Source organism: Myotis lucifugus, unplaced genomic scaffold, assembly GCF_000147115.1.
Source record: "Myotis lucifugus unplaced genomic scaffold, Myoluc2.0 scaffold_541, whole genome shotgun sequence".
NCBI lineage: Eukaryota > Metazoa > Chordata > Mammalia > Chiroptera > Vespertilionidae > Myotis > Myotis lucifugus.
The window spans coordinates 469,559-491,125 of record NW_005871589.1 but is presented as its reverse complement, the minus strand read 5'-3'; the positions used below and the strand labels follow the sequence as shown (position 1 = coordinate 491,125).

Sequence of the window (21,567 nt, the reverse complement as noted above, 5' to 3'; positions counted from 1 at the left end):
CCCGAGCCCTACCACTCTTCATTTATTTGCGCCTGGAGGGATCCATCGGGTGTAGAACCACAGAACTGTGATCCCTGGAAAGGCCCACCTATGGTCACATCCTGAGTTTGAAGATGAGGAAACGAAGATGCAGAGACAGTGAGTGAGTGTCTAGTGTTACACAGCTTGGCAAACAGTAACCACAGTCCAGGGTGAAACGGGGACAGACAGAGGAGGTGGGGGGAGAAAATGCCCATCGAGCCACTGGGCTATGCCCGGCCCCAGACCAGGCATGCCTCGCATGCACGAGAGTCCCAGCACATCTGCAAACAGCTGTCCGAGTTCGGAGAAGCAGGCCTCGTTCCTAGCAGCAGCACTGCCGGTCCAGGACCGAGCTCTGGGAAGGGTTCCTAGCACCCGGCAGTCAGATTCTTAGGGGAATGGGAGCCGGGCAACGAGGCCTTGGCGTTTCTGACCAAGTGAGACGATTAGGTGCGCGCACGTTCCAAAGGGCACCGTGTGAGATGTGCTAAGTGGGTCACAGAATTCATTCGAGGCCACAACCAAGTTATGAGATCAGGCACAGGGCGTGTGCGAGGAATGTTTGAAGAAGGGCGGTGAGACACTGGGGTTTTAAAATCTGTTTTTAATTCGGATTGCCTCACTAAATTATTGGGTGATGCTACATGAGATCCTTAACTTCTCAATGCCCACTTCCCTCAGGACAAATGAGAACAATGGGCATGGAATCAGACTTCTTGGTCTGTTTTTATAGCTTGAAGAGCCTAATGCAATTATATAATCCAAATGTTATGTTTCAGATGAAAAAAAAACTGAAGCCCAGAAAAGTCAAGGAACTCGAGGCCCACAGCTAGTAACCGAGCAGAACACGGGGACCTGACTTAGGGATTCCTCGCCCTTTCCACAAAGGTCCACACTCAGTTACCAAATGCTTTCAAACAGTAGGTGGAAGTTTTCACGTCGTCAAACCAATGCGACCACCCTTGGAAAGTCTGAGTCAAATTTCTGAGCGATTCCTCTCTCTACTTGACGCTGCCTATAGCTCTGGCTGTCATCTTGGTTCCTTGAGCAGAAAATTTTCTGAAAGCCAACAGTAATGTAAGATCCTGACTTTAAAAGCCAGCCCACCCCATTCCTGTATCTGCGTCATCGGCACTAGGTCACGGAGCATGGAGCCTTGCACCCATTACTTGACATCTTCCCCGTGGCCGGAGCTCGCTCTGTTTTGCTAAGCCCTTTTCAGAAACATGCTCTCTGACTCTCAGAGATCAAATGTATGGCTTTGCAGGCCACAAAGGGAGGCGTGGTGCCGTGTGTGGCAAGAGCATGAGGCTTTGGCGTGAGCTAGACCTGGGCTTGAGGTCTAATTCTTTCAACATGGATTCAGCAAATATTTATGCAGGGCCTCTTGTGTGCCAAACCCTGCGCGCTCTGACCTTGGGCGGGTCATTGAACGTCCCTAAGCCTCGGTTTCCTCTTCGGTTAAGATAATAAACCCTTCCCTTTAGCATTGTTCTGAGGATTAGAGATGTGTTCGAAAAATGATTTCACCCGTAGGAGAGATCAGTGAATGGTGGCTGCTATTATTTTTATTGGAGGCTGGATGCAAATGTCTTACTAATATATTCTTGTAAACTGACAAATGGGAAACCAGGCAAAAAAAAGAGACAGATGGACAGCTAAATCGTAGACAGAGAAACTAGAAAGAGAAGAGAGAAAACTCCTAAGCAAGTATCTTATTTATCATCTTTGGGGGAAAACTGCAAGTAATTACAAATAAGTGTGTGTGTGTATACTACATTCTTTATTATTTGCTTTCTTAGGATCCTAAAAAACCAGAAGTGAAAGGAACTGAAATGTTCTCTAGTTGGGCATTCTGGTTTACAAAGAAGAACAGGCAAGGGCCACAGGGGCTTGCCAAGCCCCTCAACTCCTTCCTGACTCACCTGCCTTCACTCAGAAGCCAGGTCTCACTCCCTCCCCACCATCCTGGCAAGGTGGTAAGATGAGAAACATTTTTAGAATGCAGCAAAAGGTAACTGAGATGATGATTCTCCCCAAGAATGTTATTCTAAAAGTCTTGGTTAAATGAATGCAGGGATGAAGATTTTAAAGAAAACTGAAAATGTTTGCGAGTCGTCTGAGCCCCCTGCTGGTGAGAGAGGAGCCGGTCAGATCCCCGAGCCTTTAGCAGGTGAAATCCCTAGTTCGGTGCCAAGCAGAGCTTCCCAGATCAAAGAGGAAAAGAGACCCAGATATTTGGGGGAGAGAGTGAGAATGAGGGAAACACAGGAGCAGCAGTAACACGTTGTTAAAAGAAGCATTAAAAATGAGGGGGCCCTCATCACAAAGGTCATTTAAAATTTATTAGACTTGTTTTCCCTTTTTGTTATTCAAAGAAAGTCTCGTTATTCCCTTTCATGTTTTAAGGAGGCTGGGGGAGAAAGAGGAAAAGATTTTTACCTTTTACTTACATCCCTGGGATTTTTAATGTTCTATTTCTATAATAATTTTTGAAATACATTTCTTATTAAAATGTTTGGGTTCAGTGTAGCACCATCTGGACATGTTGTTTTTCCCTGGATTTAATATCTTTCCAGCTCATTCTTTTTTTTTTTAAGGTCTTAACATTTTTTACTTACAATATTATTTTGTATTGGTTTCAGGTGCACAGCATAGTGATCAGACAGTCATGTGCTTTACAAAGTGCCCTCTGCCCTGATATTTCTTGCGCTCACTTGGCACCATACAAAGTTATCGCAATATTATTGACTATATTCTCTATCTTGAGCTTTACATCCTGGGGACTATGCCAATTTGCACTTCTTAATCCCTTCGTCGCCTCTTTCATTCACCCAGTCCCCAACCCCCCTGCCCTCTGGCGACCACCAACCGGTGGGCTCTGCCTGTCCATGAGTCTGTTTCAGCTGATTCTTACCATCAAGAGCACAGCTGGAGAGGCTGCTGTGGCTCCTTGGATAGCACCGCCCTCTACTGGTCACAGGGAGAGACGCACCAGCCAGACTCGCCTGCCCGTCCCTTGAGGCTAAAATCCAGACTAAAAAGTAAAGAATCTCTAAGACAATGAATGCCATTACCGTTTTCTGATCAAATCTCTTGGTTTGGCTATTAAATCCTTTCTTTTCTGGTTCTGGATTTTTTGCCCAGTGAGATTTGTAAGGAATGGAGGATTGTGTCGGATATGCAGCGGTAAAACCTAAACAACAAAAATAAAACAAAAATTAGCACAGGGCAAAGAACTGGCAAATGCAGAAAACACAGAGCTGTATATTAACGTTTTATCTAAAATGGAATAGAAGAGAAACTTGCCTTTGGACAAGAGATAAACATGAAGCTGGATTTTTAAAAAAATATTCCTCACTTGCCCGGCCGGAGTGGTTTAGTGGTTGAGCGTTGACCTACGAACCAGGAGGTCCCATTCAATTCTGGGTCAGGACATGCCCTGGTTGTGGGCTTGATCCCGAGTGTGGGCTGTGCAGGAGGCGGCCAATCAATGATTCTCTCTCATCATTGATGTTTCTCTCTCTCTTTCCCTCATCCTTCCCCTCTGAAATCAATAAAAATACATTTTTACAAAAAATGTTCCCCACTTTACTTTCTTTCCCTCTTGGTAACTTATTGGGACGTCCCCTCCAGCTCTTAAACTAGAGCAGTGGGTCTCATGAGGCCCAGAAATCAGGATTTTAAAAAGATTCCCAGGTGATTCTAATGTGCAGCCAAGGTTGAGAACCACTGAACTAGAGAGACTTGGTAACATGGGGGCAATGAATTGTCCCAGGGAAGAGGGAAGAGCTGGCAGGGAAGGAGGACACGAAACCATCACGCGTCCCCAGCCCAGAGTCGCACATCGGCAAAGCGCCGTGAAGATCCAGAGAGGCAGGGAGGTCCCGGAGCCGGGCTCTCTCGCTTCCCAGGGCACAGGGTACATTCAGCTCTCGGCTTTGAGCAGATGGGGGTTAAAAAGGCATCACTTAAAGGAAATCAGGTTAAAATTTTACACACCTGAGTCACGATGTATAAACGATATGAGAAATCCCACTTTCCCTCCTCCCACGCCCCGCACGTGGGAGAATGGCCACGATACTGATCCCACGGGCAGCATCCGTCCGCACACCCACTGATGACAAACTCTGTCCAGTGAGTAGAATAGAAATGGACTGTAGTGTTTGGCTGCTGACAGCTTTTAGCCTCACCCCTCCTTCCCTCCCTCCCTCTTCCTTTTCGGCCCCCGGTCCCAGCAAGCTGATGAGAAGGCCCAGGTGCTCCCTCCTTGGCACCGGCTAGAAGGCAGCCCCTCATTCCAGCCCTCACTGCAGCCCCACCGCCCCCCCACAATAAAACCCAGGTCAGACTCCTTCCCCTGCTCTAAGCCACTGTGGGGCCAGATTAGGAAGCCTGCCCTGCTCTCCCCCCGAGAGCCTCATTATGTGAGTGTTAAACCTTTCCACAGCCCCTTGATGGGTGTGTGTGGCACCATCGGTCTTGACATCCAAGCCAAATTAGGGGGGCGGGAGGAGTGTCCACCCTGACTGCTGCACGTCCACATCAGTGAGCCCAGTCATCTCAACATCAGAGCCCTCACCCTCCGAGGGGAACTGAAAAGGGAGAACAGCCAAGAGAAAGAAAGAAGGGCGGGGGCGAGATTGCATGAAAACTGTCTTCAAGGCCCATTTCTTAGCCTCCAAACTTTTGAAAAAACAAAACTATTTTTCAGAGAGGAAAGCCCAATGCCAACAGGGCCCCCCCAGGAAGTACTATTACTAACAAGCTTTACAGATGAGGAAAGTGAGGCTCAGAGAGACTACGTTACTCACGCAAGTCACAGCAACACTTAGTGCAACACCTGAGGTTCGAGCAGTTTGTCTGATGAGCTCAGGCTCTTCAACTCTAAGCTGTGCTCCCTCTTCCTGGGCCTGGCTCACCGTTAAGACTCAGTAAACAATGAATGAAATGATGGGGAGGGGGCAATCGAGCCTGATTCGTCTGGGTTGAAGATGAAGCAAGTAAAAGAAGCAGAACACTGCATATGTTCAGCTAGAAAACATCTGGCAATACCCACATATGGTGGTAGATTTATTCTTCTCCTCCCATCTCCCTCCCTCCCCCATTCAAGTAGATGGATGGTTACGTATTTTTTCTTTAAGGGAGCTAGAGAGCAAATCAGAAAGCAGCAGACCCAAGGCTTCCTAGCTTTTGATTCTAAAAGCCTAAGTCATTAGAATAACTGAGTTTGCAGAGGAGGCAGCGAAGGAAGGGGCGGGGTGGGGGGGGCATTTAAAAAAAAAAAGGAAAAGGATGGACATTCCCCTGGAGGAAGGAAAGGTTTCTCCCTGACTAAAAAGGAGATCAAACACTTTGGCTTCCGGCTGTGGTAGAATGGTGTGTATCAAAGCAACCCTCTGTGACAGTGGTTCTCAACCTTCCCAATGCCGCGACCCTTTCATACAGTTCCTCATGTTGTGGTGACCCCCAACCATAAAATTATTTTTGTTGCTACTTCATAAACTGTCATTTTGCTACTGTTATGAATCGTAATGTAAGTATCTGATATGCAGGATGTATTTTCATTGTTACAAATTGAACATAATTAAAGCATAGTGATTAATCACAAAAACAATATGTAATTATATATGTGTTTTCCGATGGTCTTAGGTGACCCCTGTGAAAGGGTCGTTCGACCCCCAAAGGGGTCGCGACCCACAGGTTGAGAACCGCTGCTCCATGAGAACACACACACACACACACACACACACACACACACACACGAGATTAACAGTAAACTAGGCACTGTGGGATGTGGGGGCAGGGGGGAGGGAGGAGAAAGACTAGGAAACTTGAAGACATAGAAATAGAAACTATCCAAAATACAACACAAAGAGAAAAAGGATTAAAAATACAGAGTATCAGTGAGCTATGTGACAACTTCCAGGAAGTTCATATAAATGTAATTGGACTCTCCAAAGAAGAGATGTGGGGAGAGAGAGAAAAGAAAATTATTTCGAGAAAAAGATGAAAAATTTCCATATCAGATAAAAACTATAGGCCCCCAGATCCAAGAAAATAAAAACCTCAGCATATGAAACATGAATAAAATCACACCGTGGCACGTAAAATAATCAAACTGCTTTAACAAAGTGATAAAGAGAAAAATTTTAAATCAGGCAGAGGGGGAAAAAGGCATTACATACAAAGAGAACAGAGACAGCAGACTGCTGTTAGAAACAAAACCTTGACGGTAAGAGAAGGAAAAGAAAACCGCCACCCTAAAATCCTGCACCCAGAAAAACACCTTTCAAAAACAAAAGTGAAATAAAGACTTAAATATATACGAAAACGGGAAGAGTTCATCAGCAGCAAACTGGAATAATATGGAATGTTAAAGGGAGTCCTACAGGCAGAAGAGAAATGACACCAGTTGGAAATCTGTATCTACAGAGAGGAAGGAAGAGCTCTGGAAATGGTAAACATGTGGGCAGACATACAACATAATTATGAGTATAAATGGGTACATTTCGACATAATTATAAACTGTAAGGCCCCACCCCCAAAGACATCCATTATCAAGTTCGCCAGACCTTTCTGGAGTTTCAGGTATGTTCTGGCAGGCTGCAGGTCTCTTTGTGCCGAAGTGGCCATCTTAGCACAGTTCTGTGATATGTTTCATTTGTTTGGTGAAAAACTTGACTACGGTTCTTCCAAGCACCTGAAACAGCAAAATACAGCATTTGTAGGGATCATGTCACATTTCTGTTAATTACATGGATTGAGTTCTATTCTCTCGGCAGGACAGGCTGAGAAACATGTAGAGGCTGAGGTTTACCAGGATCTATGACCTCAGGTCGCAAGCACACTGCACTCACGGCCTGTAGCAGGAGCCCTGTATTCACAGTTGATGTTGCTTCCAGAACTAACAAAGGCTTGAATTTTATAAATTTATCATGAGATCATTTACATACACTATAATTCAGGAGTTACTACGTTGTCACTATGTATACAATTCTAAATTTTGACACGTTTACAATTATGTGAACTACCACTGCAATCTATATATATAAAAGCCTAATGTGCAAAGTGTTCCCTCGGGAGTTCGACCAGCTGGGAAGTCGATTGCTCACTATGACATGTGCTGACCACCAGGGGGCGGCATGGAATGAAGGAAGGCCCCGGCCGGCAGTCGGCAGCCTCTCGGGACCCTACCTGTGCATGAATTTTGTGCACTGGGCCTCTAGTTTTAAAGATATAAATATATCCATGAGCCCAAAAAGTTTTCTGTGTTTCTTTGCAGTCAACACCCTCTCAAGCCTGGTGTCTGGCAGCCACTGCTCTGCTTTCTGTCACAATGGCTGCCTTTTCTAGAATGCCATATATGTGTTATCATACGGTCTGTGCTGTTTTGTAGCCTGTCTTTTTTCATTTCCCACAATGCTTTTGAGATTCTCCCATGGTGTTGCATGTATCGGAGTCTGTTCCAGTTGTTACCCATCCTCACCAACACTTGTGTGGTAAATCTTATAGTTTTAGCCATTCTCATGGCCCTACAGTGGTATCTCGTTGTCACTTTAATTTGTACATTTTCATGTGCTTATTTGTCATTTCTTTACCTTCTTTGGTAAAGTGCCTGTTCACATCCCTTTTTAAACAATTGGGTTATCTTGTTGTTGAGTTGTAAATGTTCTTAATGTATGTTGGATACAAGCCCCTTATCATATATAAGTTTTAGAATTATCTGCTCTCAGTCTGAGGTTTACCTTTTCATTTCCTTAATCTTTGAGGCTGTCTCAAGTTGTCACAGAATGCTGAGGTTCCCTAGAGCTCAGTTTGAAAATTCTTGAGGTAGTTCACTGTTGGGTAATTCTAACTGCTAGAAAGTCCCTATCTGTATCAAGCTGACCGCCCCCCCCCCCTTTCTCTCTCTCCAGTCATCCCAATTCTAGCCCTTGAAATGGACTCAGAATAAGTCTCATTTCTCTTCCATACTGGTGATAGTGATTTTCAAAGTGCAGGCCATAGCCCAGTGACGGCGAACCTTTTGAGCTCGGCGTGTCAGCATTTTGAAAAACCCTAACTTAACTCTGGTGCCGTGTCACATATAGAAATTTTTTGATCTTTGCAACCATAGTAAAACAAAGACTTATATTTTTGATATTTATTTTATATATTTGAATGCCATTTAACAAAGAAAAATCAACCAAAAAAATGAGTTCGCATGTCACCTCTGACACACGCGTGTCATAGGTTCGCCATCACTGCCACAGCCTGTAGTCTTTTGTTAAGGTTCCTATGTGTGCTGCATTTCTGACCATGGGTCACAGTCAAAAAGTTTGAAAGCCACTGTTCTATATGACTGTTCTTCAAGTAACTGAAGATGGCCACCTGGGCACAAAAAGACCTACAGCCTGCCAAAAAATATTTGACACTACAGAAAGGTCTAGTGAACTTAATAATAGGTGTTTTGGGGGTGGGGAGTTACATTTCATATGTATGTCTAAATGTACCCATTTGTCATATCCCACTACCTACAAACGAATCCTCTTCCCCACAGGGACCTCTCCAGCCTCTGCAATGTCTCCTTGTTGCCAGGGATTGCTCCCCTCACTACAGCGGGCATCATCTCCTGGTCCTGTCACCAGATTCATCTGCATCTCTGCTCAGCCCTTAGGGGTGACTCCCTGGACCACTCCCAAGAAGCATCACCCCACCTTTCATTAGCCCAGGAACCTGCCTTATTTTTCTCATGGCATTTTTCTCTCCCCAACATCCTATTTTGTGTGTATTTCTTTATGATCTTCCCCAATAGAATATTCATCATGGAATCCCCAGTCTGTTTCCTGGCACATAGTAGTTACTCAATAAATATTTGTGGAATGAATCAGTGAATGTGTTTCCTAGGGGTAAACACATGTTAGCAATAATGTATATAGATGTCCTCATAATACGACTCTTTCCTTCAAGAGCTGCATTCTATAAAGATTTACCTCACATGATTACGATAGGCATGTTTTCATTGTGCCATCTCTATGTTTTAAAAAACCTTTATCATTTATGTTATAGTATTATCACATATCTTAAGCATTTATATGTACATATATGCTACTGTATAGGGTATATCAATATATGCGAAACCATGTATACTGCTTATGGGATTTGCATGAATAGTTTCCACTGTGTGAGATTTTATCCATTCAGTTATAATGCTACGGCGTGTCTTATTTTTTTACATTTTTCAAAGCACCCGCAGGTAAATAACCCACTTGACATTTTTCATAAGCTGAGAAAACGTGTCAAAAGCTGTCACAGCCGGCTCTGACCACTAGATTCCAATCCCACCCTTTCTTTTCACAGGTGGCCGGCGTGGGGCTCGGAGCAGGAAAGATGTTGGCAGAGGGAGGCCAGAGGAGCTGGGGTGAGAATTCTGCTCTCCGCCGCCCACCAGCTGCCAGGCCCCGCAGCCCCAAACGTCTGCACGCTCGCAGGGCTGAGGCGGGGAGTCAGCTGCCCAGGCCCCGAAAGGAGGCTCCGTGGGGCAGGCATGCCCTGGGTGCAATCACCATGTTGCAGGTGGGGACTCTGCGGGCACAATCCAGGGAGCGGTTACCTCCAACGGTGGTTTCTTCCCGCCCTCAGGGCATCACCTGGTACCCAGCAGGGCGGGGTCTCGGGGGGTGTCCCATGGGTGCGCCAGGCCCACCTCCCAGGACCCTGGGACCAGGGCCCCAACAGGACCTGCCTCCTACCTCATCGGTTCCCCCTGGCCTGAGTCTGGCCGGGCCCAACCTTCTCCGTCTCCATGGCAACCACGGCCTAACAGTCTGGAGACCACGTGAGGAACTCTAGCCAATGGTGTCCTCTGTTTCTTTAGAGTGATAAGTCATTGGCCAATCGTTAGAGACGCTTTAAAAACTGCAGGGAAGCTGCCAGAATTTTAGGCTTCATCCTACCTACCTCCCGAAGGACCCGTGGGGAAACCCAATGGCGGCTTACCTCGGCGACCCCTCAGAACTCTTGTGATAGGACAAAAGTCTCACAATCTTGTCCACCCAGAAATCCTACTTCAAGGAATAAACCTAAGAGAACTATCACCCAAGCCCTGTTGACAATAACAAAAGAAAAAGAGATTGATATGGGCGATTGTACGAAGGCACCCGCCTCGGGTTCCACGAGCCCCTCTCTCCACGCTTCGGAGCAGTCACAGTCAGTCACCTTGTCGGCCCCCTGCTTAGGACCCGCCCCCGGCGTCCCTTTAAACTTAGGATGAAATCCAACATCTTACCCTATGTTGTCCCGGCCCTTCCCTCCGGAGGCAGCGCCCGCCGCCCGTGGGCCGTTCCCACATCAGCCAGTTTCCGACGCGCTCTCGGGCGTTCCCGAGCCATCCCCACCGTAACTGGCCCTTTGGTCATCACTGAGGTCGCTGCCCAACTGTCCTTTCTGCATCGGTAACATGGGATGAGCGCAGTGTCTCACTCAGAGGCTTGTTGTGAGGATCGGAAACGAAATGCGTAAAAGGTGTGAGTTCTATGCTCGTGTTAATTCGCACAGATGTGCATCAGGGAAACATCAGTGCTCAGGAGGCCCTTAAGTGTTGCTGAGCTGCGGACGTGCTGGAGGGTTGGCATATGATGCACCCAACGGGTGTTACGGAGGGCAGGCAGATCTATGGCTCTGGAACTTTGGGGGGAAACCGGGTCTTAAAGGATGTGCAGGATTTGGATCGCGGTGAGAGCGTGGGGTTTGGGGGAATGGCAGGAGCAAAGCCCGGGAGCTGCCACCTGTCCCGCAGGTGCAGGTGAGTGGTCACCTGAGCTCCCCAAGACAGCGGGAGAGGGGGAGCAGGGTGTGTTCCAAGGTCCTTCCCGTGGCCGCTAGGGGGACCGGCTCGAGGTGAGAGCAACGCTCCTGCAGGCTGTGGCCTCCCCAAGGCTCACCCCCTACGCTTCAACCAAGCCTGGCAGCGCAGCCAATTCGGCAACGTCCCGCCCACCCTCTCTCACAGCCACTCGTCTGAGCAAAGTGCCTTCCAGCTTATGACTGGCAGGCAGCCGAGCCAATCAAATTGCGGTCTTTGAAAGCAAAACACCGCAGGCCCGGGGCAGCACCGAGTCGGGGCAGGGACTCAGGGGGCTGTGCCTCCGGCTTGCGCGCAGCGGCTCAGTCATTTCTCAGGAACCCTGATAGGTGGGCCCGAGGGGAACGCCGCCGGTGAGTAGTGACTGGGACGGAGGGACTGGGGGCTTGAGTGCAGCCGTCGTTTCTGCAAACGCGAATGCATTTGTGATCATCCGAGGTCGCCTAGTGTAAATACCCGTCCTTCTGACGGTCACCAGCCTTGTCAGTGTCTCAGAATGTTTTGGGGTTTTTTTTCCAGCTTTGCATCGAAGGTGAGAGGACGGGGGCACGGGCACGCCTTAGTAAAGGCGACGACGGGCTTTACCAAATCAGGAAGTGAAATGGAGTGAGCAGGTGGAATAAGGGGAAGCATTCTAGACCTATGCCGCCCGCTGGAAGTTGTAGTTTCCAGCTCAAGGGGAGGCGACTGGGGGGTGTAACCCTTTAGTGAGCCAAAGCCCAGGAAAGGAAACGCGCCTGGTGTCTAACTGGCACTCGTCAGCAAGAAGCTGAATGGTCTGGTGGGAAAGGCGTGTTTTATCTTTTTTTTCAGACAGCCAAATTATAATACAGACCCTACCCTTAGCAGCTATGAGCTACAGTTCTCTCATCTATAAAACCTGTTCTGTGGGTTGGTGAAATAATTAATTGAGATAAGGCAGAGGGGGTGGAGCGCAAGCAAACATCTAGTGAATTATCTGTCCTTTCTTGAGCCGGAGCCCTGTGCTCACCAGTGACTGCGAGGGCCTCAAAATGAGGAGATGGCTGGCAACACAGAATCGGTTACTTGTGCTCTGAAGTCAGGAAAAGAGAGTCATTAGACAAATAATGTATGTCTTATAAGGAAGGACAACTTGCAGAGTGCCCTTCCAGCGCTTTTAGTCCCAACTCCTACCAACTGAGAGCGAGCCTGTTTTTGTAAGCAGTGCCTCTGAGGCAGAAAGGGAAGCTGCTTCTTAGAAGCAAATTAAATGACAGCAAACAAAAGCAAAAGCAAACCCACCTGCCGGTCTCGAGGAGGTTAACAGGCCTGGGTTCCCATCACCCCGTTGGCACGTCCCCAAGGCCCGTTTGCTTTCTCGGATATCCTGTGGGTGGGGCTGGGTGTATCCGTTGAGCTCTGGAGTGGCGGTTGAGGACCACTCCTGAGGGGGAAGCAGGCACCGTGCAGCAGGTGCTTCGCAGGCCTGGCTGTTGAGCGGTCAGTAGGTCCGTCTGGAGGTCACTGTGCCAGGTTCTGGACGACAGCTGGGAAGGAAGCAACTGAACAGGGGATTGAGCAAACATCTTCCGGGAGTTTGAGCTCCAGTGCCCCTTCAGCTCCAGGGTGAAGGCCTCGAAGGGTCTTGCAGAGGTAGAGAGAGCCCTGGGCCAGTCTTTCTTCCTAAGGCTGTTGTGCTAAAAAGTAAAACAGGGATAGTCAATTGAATACAATAATGCTTTTCACACACACACACATTAAAGCGAAGTGTTGAATAATTCTGAATTCACGAGATTACAGACACTCACAGGGCTTTACCGTCTGGGAGGTCTGGTTTTGGAATGCCAGTTATAAAGTTGTCTGATGAGTGTAATATAGGGATATAGAAGTATAACCCCATCTGAAGGCCATTTGATAAAGTGACACGTGGGCCAAATGGTCTTCAAGGCTGCCCCTGTGCTAAGTCCTGCATCTGGTGTCACAGCGTTAGCCCTATGACATATGACTGTGCTGTTCGCACCAGGAACCAGCATTCCTGGGTCTAGGGCTAGATAACAGGGGAAAGTGGAAGCCACAGGAAAGACAAGAGGCAGCCTTCTGAAGCCTGGAGTCATGGCAGAGACTGAGTCTGTTTGGCACATAGTAAGCCCTCAATAACTATCTGTTGCATGAGTGCATGGAATAAAGAAAGGACTAAATTAAATAATTAATACAAATAAAATTAAGGGGGGTGGGAGTGGCCAGAAAGAGGTCAATGGGGGAAAAAGGAGACATAGGTAACGCTTTAAACAATAAAGAATTTAAATGATATATATAACATAATTTACTCATTTCCATTAAAGATTTTTCATGCCAATCCTGTTGATTTCCCCCTGAAAAATTACTATTTTATTTTCTGGCTGAATTATAGTTTGAAATAATTAAAAGAAAAGTTTAAAGTTAAAAAAGAATAAAATGAATACTAATAACAGCTCACATTCACTGACCATTCACTATGCATCCATATTACATGCATGATTTCAGCAAATTCTAACCACAGCCCTGTGGTAGGGAGGTTATTATCCATATTTTACAGCAGAGGAAACTGGCTGAAAAGTTAAATTACTTGCCCAAGGTAAAACCAGTAGCACTTGGCAGATCAAAAGCAATTTAAAATATTTTTTTAAAATATATTTTATTGATTTTTTACAGAGAGGAAGGGAGAGAGATAGAGAGTTAGAAACATCGATGAGAGAGAAACATCGATCAGCCGCCTCCTGCACATCTCCCACTGGGGATGTGCCCGCAACCCAGGTACACGCCCTTGACCGGAATCGAACCTGGGACCCTTCAGTCCGCAGGCCGACACTCTATCCACTGAGCCAAACCGGTTTCGGCTAAAATATTTTTATATTAAAATAAACATAGACTTTACAGTAGAATCCAAATCTGTGTTATTTTTTTAAATATAAGAGGATCTCAAAGAAACCCTTAACATTTAGGGGGCGGGGAGGGGGTTTCAGGCCATGACTCCCACAACACGAGGGCATACCGTTTCTTTTCTATTTGGTAGAAAAGTTTGAGACCCACTGGAAATATCAGTCCAGTGATGTTAACAGGAATTACCACCATTGATGGTTTTAACTTGAAGTCACATTATTACCCCCACTTTACAGATGAGACAACTGAGCCTAGAGGTAAAGTGATCTGGTTGCACAGATCGTCCACCTCCAGTCCTGTGCTACCTCTCTGACCCTAGGTGGCAGCCCAGTTCTTCCCTTTTCCATGGAGATAACTTTTCTCATTCTTTCTCTCCTAAGTCAGAACCTGATGGTTCCTTTTGTGACAGTGGGATTTATTTTTATTTTTATTTATTTATTTATTTTTTTGAGGCCTGGAGAAGTAGACACAGGCAGTATTCTACTAGAAGATTCTATGGAAAAAAGTAGGACTTAAATTAGGATGGGAGGAAGGAAGCAGAGGGGGAGAGGAAAGGGGATTGTTAAGGGCCAAGGAAAATGATTTTGAGATAGATGAGCCATATCTTTATTAAGGGGACCAAAGGCATGATACAATTTTTTTAATGACCTCACTTCTCATGACAGTTTGTTCTTTATCCTAGTGGTATTCTCAGGTAACAAAGCTGGGCTCAATGTTTCACTGTACATGCATTTTTAATGTTCCTCCTCCCCCCCCCCCCATTCCCAACCCCCAGAGCACCGCAGGAATCAGGAAACGCATCCCTGGTTGTCCGCTTGCAGGAATTTGCACGTCTCTGAGTGAAGATGAGGAAAAGGCTATAAATCAGCCAGAAGGGCCTTGAAGGACGGATTTGGCGTGAGACAGAGATGGCTGGTGGGAGGAGATGAACACCGCCGGGGACGATGGCTCCCCGCTCCGGTCCCGCGTAGTGCAGCCCAGCTTCTGAGCCAGGCCCGCGGGATGTGCGCTTAGACACCATGGACCGAGCCCACAGCGCAGCCCTGCAGCTGCAGCAGCTCCCGCCCACGAGCAGCGCCGACCCCGGGAGCCAGGGTTCCTTCTCCTACAAGGCAAGAGCTTTTTTTTTGTTTGTTTTTTGTTTTGGAATTGTGTATTTCTCTAACAAGAAAATAACATGGCACAGCATCCATTGGCTAATGGAGATGTTTAGGGTCTGCGTGCCTATCGCTGGCAGATACAGGCAGGCACTCCACACACGTGGAAGAAAGTATAATCAAAAGAAAAGAAATGCTCCTTCAAATACAAAACAATACGGAGGCAAAGAAATATTTTTAAAGGAATGCAGTCACGCTTCGAAGATTTATTTCTTTAAAAAAATCACCTATCCCATTACTCATACACCACCTGGGTTCATACTTCAGCATTACTTGCTTCCTGTCTTTTTCCCGAATTACAAATCTGGGATCTGATTGTGCAGGAGGTTTTGTATCTTGGTTGTTTCAGTTAACCTTGTTTGTGGAGCATTTCCCCACGTCACTGATGGGTGATGCAAAGCCTGTTGTTGGAATGATTGCCCCATAATCTGTTGAGCTTCTATATCAAAACTCGCTGGCTCAGTGGTTGAGCATCGACCTATAAACCAGGAGGTCACCATTCGATTTCCTAGTCAGGGCACATGCCCGGGTTGTGGGCTGGATCCCCAGTATGGGGCGTGCAGGAGGCAGCCGATTAATGATTCTCTCATTGATGTTTCTATCTCTCTCTCTCCCTCTCCCTCTCTCTCTCTGAAATCAAGTTAAGAGCCAGCAGTTTGCCTTGAGTTGCAGCCCTGCCCTCCGCCCTACCCAACAGGGGATGGATTCTGGTTGTTGGGGGACCAACAGGCTGAGCCACCCAGGAGGCAGTGTGGCAGCCAGTCCTTGACAGTGGAGGCTGTGCCTCAGCCCAGAAGAGTTGGGCCTCAGTTTCTTCCATTTAGCAAATAGGAATTTCAACTGAGCATATAGAGCAGTGGTTCTCAACGTTGGCTGCACATTAGAATCACCTGGGAATCTTTTTAAAATCCCGGTTTCTGGGCCTCTTCCCTCCGGAAATTCTGTTTCTTTGTTATGGGGTGAGGCCACAACATTAGTAACAAAGAAACAGAATTTCCAGAGGATGAGGCCCAGAAACCAGGTTTTTAAAAAGATTCCCAGGTGATTCTAATGTGCAGCCAAGGTTGAGAACCGCTGATATAGAGGGTGTCTCGAAAAAATGTATACACACTTTGTCTGCAGATTCTATTACATTTTGAGAATAAAATGTATTTTAATCAACACTGCCTTTATAATTATTCAAAGTGTGTATACATTTATGGGACACCCTGTACATCCAGGCCTGCACTGGGTGGGGTGGGAACTGTGTCCATTATTGAGATATCGCTTCCTGGAGGAGCTTACCATCTACGAGGGAGGTAGAGGAAGTGATTTCCATGGGTACTTACCCTTCGGGACAGAATTTTGTGCAAAAATAGAGATATAGCAGGGTGTTTTGAGCATGGTCTTTAGAACCAGAGATACCGGGCTTCAGATCTCAGCTCTGTCACGTTCTAGCATTATAACTCGGGGAAAGCCATGTAACTCCGCTGCAGGCCAGTTTTAGGGCGGGTATGAGGGTGACCTGATGTTGCAGAAGAAACAGGATCTACCTGTGCCATCCCATTTCTGATTTTGGAAATCCTGCCCATGCTCCCAGCTCCAGCTCAGGTATCACCTTTTCCATGAAGCCTTTGTCAGTCTTCCTGGCAGGAAACTATCGGTCCTTTCTCCACACTTCCATGGCCAATTCACTATCACTGTAGCCATCATCATCATCATCCTCATCATCATCCTCATCATCACAGCAGCTAACGTCTGTTGAGTGTTTACTATATGACAGGGACTGTGCTAATCTTCACAAAACCCCCGAAAGGGAAAAAAAAAGGGACATATGTAATAATTTCAACAATAAAGAATTATTTTTTAAAAATAAAGAGAAACATCCTTGAGTGAGGATTTAAAAAACAAACAAACCCATAAGGTGGCTATTACTATAATCCCATTTTACATTTGAGGAAACTGGTACAGAGAGGTTAATTAACTTGCCCAAGGCCACACAGTCAGTAGGTATAGTAAAGCTGGGATTCGAATGGAGTCTGCGTACAGCCAAGGCCCTGGTTCTATGCACCACTCCCTGCTGCCTGCAGTGTGCCAGCACTCTGGGAAGCCCCTTCTGTCCCTGGCCCTGGTTATTGTCAAAATGGCAGTGCGTCACCTGCTGGAGAAGGTAAGCAACAGGAGCTGGCCTGAAGCCAGGCTACACATGTAGCAGAGCCTGGGTAGCTGGACTGCTACCATATCTCTTGTATTCGACTGTGAGTAACCCGCAGAGCAAGCCAGAATGCTTCTACTTAACTGTTAGCAGTTTAAGCCCAAGGGATTGTGGGAATTCAGGTTAAACAAGTGATGAGTGGTCTTGTCACCGTGGGATCTAAATGAAGGCTGTTGTCGGCAGATGTAAAGCAGTCCCTGGAGCAGGAGATTGGAGCTGAGGTTCCACCTGGATACCAACAGCCAAGCAGAGCTTCCTGCCTCAGTGACCTTTGGCTGCTTTTCCCGGAACAGTTTGTTTCCTTTCAGAGTTGTAGCTGGTAAAAGGTCACTTCTTGGATCAGAGAATATCAGAGCCAGAAGGATCCTTACTGTTGCTAATAGTAATGATAATAATGAAAATGAAAATTGTAAAATTAATAGTAACACCTAGAATTGTTTTCATATTTATTATGTGTCATGTAATGTTTCAACACATGCCTTATCCTATATAATAAAAGGGTAATATGCAAATTGACCAAATGGTGGAACGACTGGTCGCTATGGCGCGCACTGACCACCAGGGGACAGACGCTCAATGCAGGAGCTGCCCCCTGGTGGTCAGTGCACTCCCATAGAGGGAGCCACACTCAGCCACAAGCCTGGCTGACATTTGGCCAGTGCAGTGGTGGTGGCGGGAGCCACTCCCACCTCTTTGGCAGCTCTAAGGATGTCCGACTGCAGCGCGGGTGGGGGGAGCGGGCCTAAGCCGGCACTCAGACATCCCCTGAGGGCTCCCGGACTGCTAAAGGGCACAGGCCAGGCTGAGGGACTCACCCTCCCTCCCACCCCCCCATGCACAAATGTTGTGCACCGGGCCTCTAGTTTCTATAACATGACAACTATGGAGTGCTATGCTCAGCTCCAGTTTTCAGAGGGGAAGCCGAGGCTCCGAGAGTTCACACAACATCAGTGACAGAGGCAGGACCCCAGCCCAGGTTGGTAGTATTCAAAGTTCACAGTCCATGCAAGGAAGCGGAAGCAAAGGGAGAAGTGGCTTGGTTTGCTGCCCTCCCCGCCCCCTTGATATTTGGGTCTGTTGAAGCCACGGCTAGAAGCAGCCGTGTCTGAAATCCGGCTGCCTGCCCTCACCCCACTTCCCTTGCCAATAACACGCCCATTCAGAGGCTGCACTATGAATACCGTGCCCGAAAGTCTTGGTTTGTGCCTCATGTCCATGCGGATTAATAAAGCCCCCGTCATTCTCAAAATATCCCGGCTTGGACTAGATATGCCCTGAATAGGAGGTTCCTGGTAGTGGGGAGGCCGCACTACTTCCTCACCTGTAATCTATTGGGGACCAAAGTGTTAGGAGACCTGTGTTCAGGTCTGGCCCTGCCACTTGCTCACTCGGTGACTTTGGCTGAGTCTTGGGCCTTCTTAGGTAACAGAGGTTTCCCCCACTCCGCCCCCCGCCCACCCAGGTATTTGCCTTTAAAATGAGGGCGGCCCTCCTCCCCTCCACCCCTCCCTTCCACTTCAGTTGAAACCCAACTAGGCGTTGCCTCAGAAGAATCCTCTCCATCAGGTCTTGTGGCTGAAGGACTCAAGCTGTCGCAGGTGAAGGCGGCGACCTGAGGCTGCTCTGAGACCTGCCTGGCAGTGGGAACGCCACTGTTTGGGCCGCATCTTTTCCTAAGGGACAGAGCCACTGATTCCAGGGTCAGATCCATATCTTCTTATGAACACGTTTTCGTTGTTGTTAATCCTCACCCGAGGATATTTTCCCATTGATTTTTAGAGAGAGTGGAAGGCGTGGGGAGAGACAGACAGAGAGAGAGAAACATCAATGTGAGAGAAACACAGTAATTTTTTGCCTCCTACACGCACCCTGACCAGGACCAGGGATCGAGCCTGCAACCTAGGTACCTGCCTTTGACCGGAATCGAACCCGGGACCGCTCTACCCACTGAGCCAAACCAGTGAGGGCTACTTAGGAACACTTTAAAGACCTTCCATGGGGACACCCGGAGTGTTCCTCAGCAAAGAGAGGAGCAGTGTGGATTGGGAAAGTTCCCACTGGTGCCCAGAGGCGGGGCTGCCAAGGCTCCGCCTCCAGCCCGCAGACCTGGGCACCCCCACTTGACAGTTTTCAAGCTCTGAGACTTGGAGGAGGAGCATAGTGTCAGGAGTCCTGCTGGTCGTTGCCTCCACTCTGAATTGCCCTTGGCCAGACACTGGAGGGCGGCTAATAGGTGGGTGTTCCAACTGTAACCCCTGGGCCCAAGGCCACTTCTTTGCTTGACTTTAAATTCTCATAAAATTGCACCAATTGCCACTTCACAAGGGTTTGGGGCATAATTAGTGTGGATGGAGCCCTTTGAACCGCTTGGATGACAGGGCGTTAGGTACGTTTCGCTGCGACTAACATGCCTATAACCAGTTATTATCCGTGGGGATGAAGATGCTTACAGACATGGCTTCTTAAAGAAACCTCAGCTGCCGTGTCATTAGTGGGAAGTAGCACTTACAAGGTGGGGCTACTTTTTTCCTAATTTATGTTGAAGCCTCGGTCTGGAGGGGTTGTTATCCCCAGGAAACTGGAAGTCAGACCTTCAGCTTCAAACCCTTCGTGCTCACCTTGAGCAAGTTAGTGTACGTCTCTGAGCCTTACTGTGCTCATCTGTCGCCTCCTTTCCACGTAATGTGCTAAACACAGGACTCGTGGTAGAACCCACTTCAGAGGGCTGTTTGTGGCCCCGAGGAGGGGATGCGGAGAAAGGCCTAGCGCCATGCCCAGGTGTGTAAATGCTCCACAGACCTCTGCCTTTGTTGTCATAGTAACCCTTTAACCACGTTTTTACTGCTTAGATTGGTTGACCCTTGGGAGGTTTGCAGTTTTCATTTCTAGGTTTCACACACCCCCCTCCCTGCAATAGGTTTGGCTTGTCCGTGTGGCCATGCAGCAGCCCCCTTCATCTCTTCCCTTCCACTTGGCGAGTTGTCAACACCACCTGCTCAGGCAGCCTGGTGCTCTGAGGCATCAGCGGGGACAGCGTGGTGTCTCTGGGTAGAGGAATAGAGCAGCTACCGGTTGTAGGTTGAATGAACCATATGAAACTGCCGCTTAGGCAGGTCAAAGGCAGCTGAATATTGGCAGTTTCATATGGTTCACCCTAATGCTAAGTGCTGTCTTCAAATTATCTGAGGAGGTTCATGCACCAACCCTGGGGGGTGGGGGGAGCACTGTTATTCCCCAGCGAGAAAGGCACCCAGGCTGAAGCAAGCCAATCTCACGGGCCACCTGACCCCAGCAGCGTCCTCTGAACAGCCCTTGCTCAGGTCTCTGGCTTTTGCCCAAGTCCTGGAGGCTGTGTCCAGCTCTCCTTCATCCCCCGTAAAGGTGATCGAGCAGCTCTGAGGTGTTGGAGCTGGAACCAGAGTCCTTTTGTCGCCTGTCTGACCAAGGCAGTTCCTGTAGAATCTGCTCCTTAACCCTTTTTAACAATTCCGCCTCCTCATTAGCACAGGCAAACTAAATGACTGGGCGGACACATGCTTGGCCACCAGGTGTTTATTTGACCCTCAGGAGGTTGAGGTCTCTGCTTTGTATCTTTAAGAGCCGCACTTAATGAAGGGCTGCCTTTGAGGTCCTCAAACTGGACCTTCTGAAGAAGCACTGTGTGTTTCCTCAGAGAGGAAGGGAGAGGGAGAGGGAGAGGGAGATAGAAACATCAATGATGAGAGAGAATCATTGATCAGCTGCCTCCTGCACGCCCCACTCTGGGGATCGAGCCCGCAACCCGGGCATGTGCCCTTGGCCAGAATCGAACCCGGGACCCTTCAGTCCGCAGGCCGACACTCTACCCACTGAGCCAAACCAGCTAGGGCTCCTCACACATTCTTTTAGTTGGTTACTGGCATTGGGGTTCTTGGGTTCCCCAAGATAGAAATCGAGAGGAGACCCCAGAGAAATTTCCAGACAGATTTTATTAAGCATTTTCCTGAGCACAAGGCAGGCAGCACAGAGGAAAGGCCGGTCTCCTGAGCTGGCTCGGGGCTGGCTCTGCTTGGCTTCTTATAAGCTGGGGACGAAGCAGGCTTGCACGAAGACATGGGCTTTTAGAAAAAGGGGGGCTTGTGGGATTTTCCACGTCAGGGTAGGAGAAGCAAGGGAGAAGCAAGTGGTTAGAAGGGAGATAAAATTTTGCATGTTTTTAAAAGCAGGGAGTGGAGAGCGGTGACATGCTTGTGGTCATCATACCCGATGTTCCTTCTGGCCACCCGGCCTTAACTTGGCCTTCTGGCCACCAGGTATGTTTGTCACTCCTGAGCGCAGTCCCTGTACTATCTCAAGTTGACACCTAAAACTTAAAACTTTCGCCCTGGCAGGCTTGGCTCAGTGGGTAGAGTGTTGGCCTGCAGACTGAAGGGTCCCAGGTTCGATTCCGATCAAGGGCACATGCCTGGGTTGCGGGCTCGATCCCCAGT

General features: G+C 47.9%; 2 protein-coding genes across 4 annotated transcripts in view; one reads left to right on the top strand and one right to left on the bottom strand.

Moving 5' to 3' along the window:
- The window catches only part of STPG1 (sperm tail PG-rich repeat containing 1), a 37,767-nt gene extending 27,336 nt beyond the window's left edge, over positions 1-10,431 (bottom strand). The window contains exons 1-3 of the mRNA XM_006104107.3: positions 10,292-10,431; positions 6,597-6,724; positions 3,099-3,217 (exon numbers count right to left, since the gene is read on the bottom strand). Of these exons, the coding sequence (XP_006104169.1) occupies positions 3,099-3,217; positions 6,597-6,657 (180 nt within the window). The 5' untranslated portion in view covers positions 6,658-6,724; positions 10,292-10,431. The remainder of the gene's footprint in view (positions 1-3,098; positions 3,218-6,596; positions 6,725-10,291) is intronic.
- A 666-nt stretch (positions 10,432-11,097) lies between these two features.
- NIPAL3 (NIPA like domain containing 3) overlaps positions 11,098-21,567 on the top strand; it is a 39,967-nt gene continuing 29,497 nt past the window's right edge. For 2 of the 3 annotated variants that reach the window (XR_002826574.1, XM_014446485.2), the window contains exons 1-2: positions 11,106-11,220; positions 14,523-14,859. Coding sequence is in view for 2 of the 3 variants with exons in the window: in XM_014446485.2 (XP_014301971.1) it covers positions 14,767-14,859 (93 nt within the window). In the remaining variant the exon portion in view is untranslated. Of the gene's footprint in view, positions 11,221-14,522; positions 14,860-21,567 lie in introns of all 3 variants that reach the window. The other variant, XM_006104103.3, reaches the window with a different exon arrangement.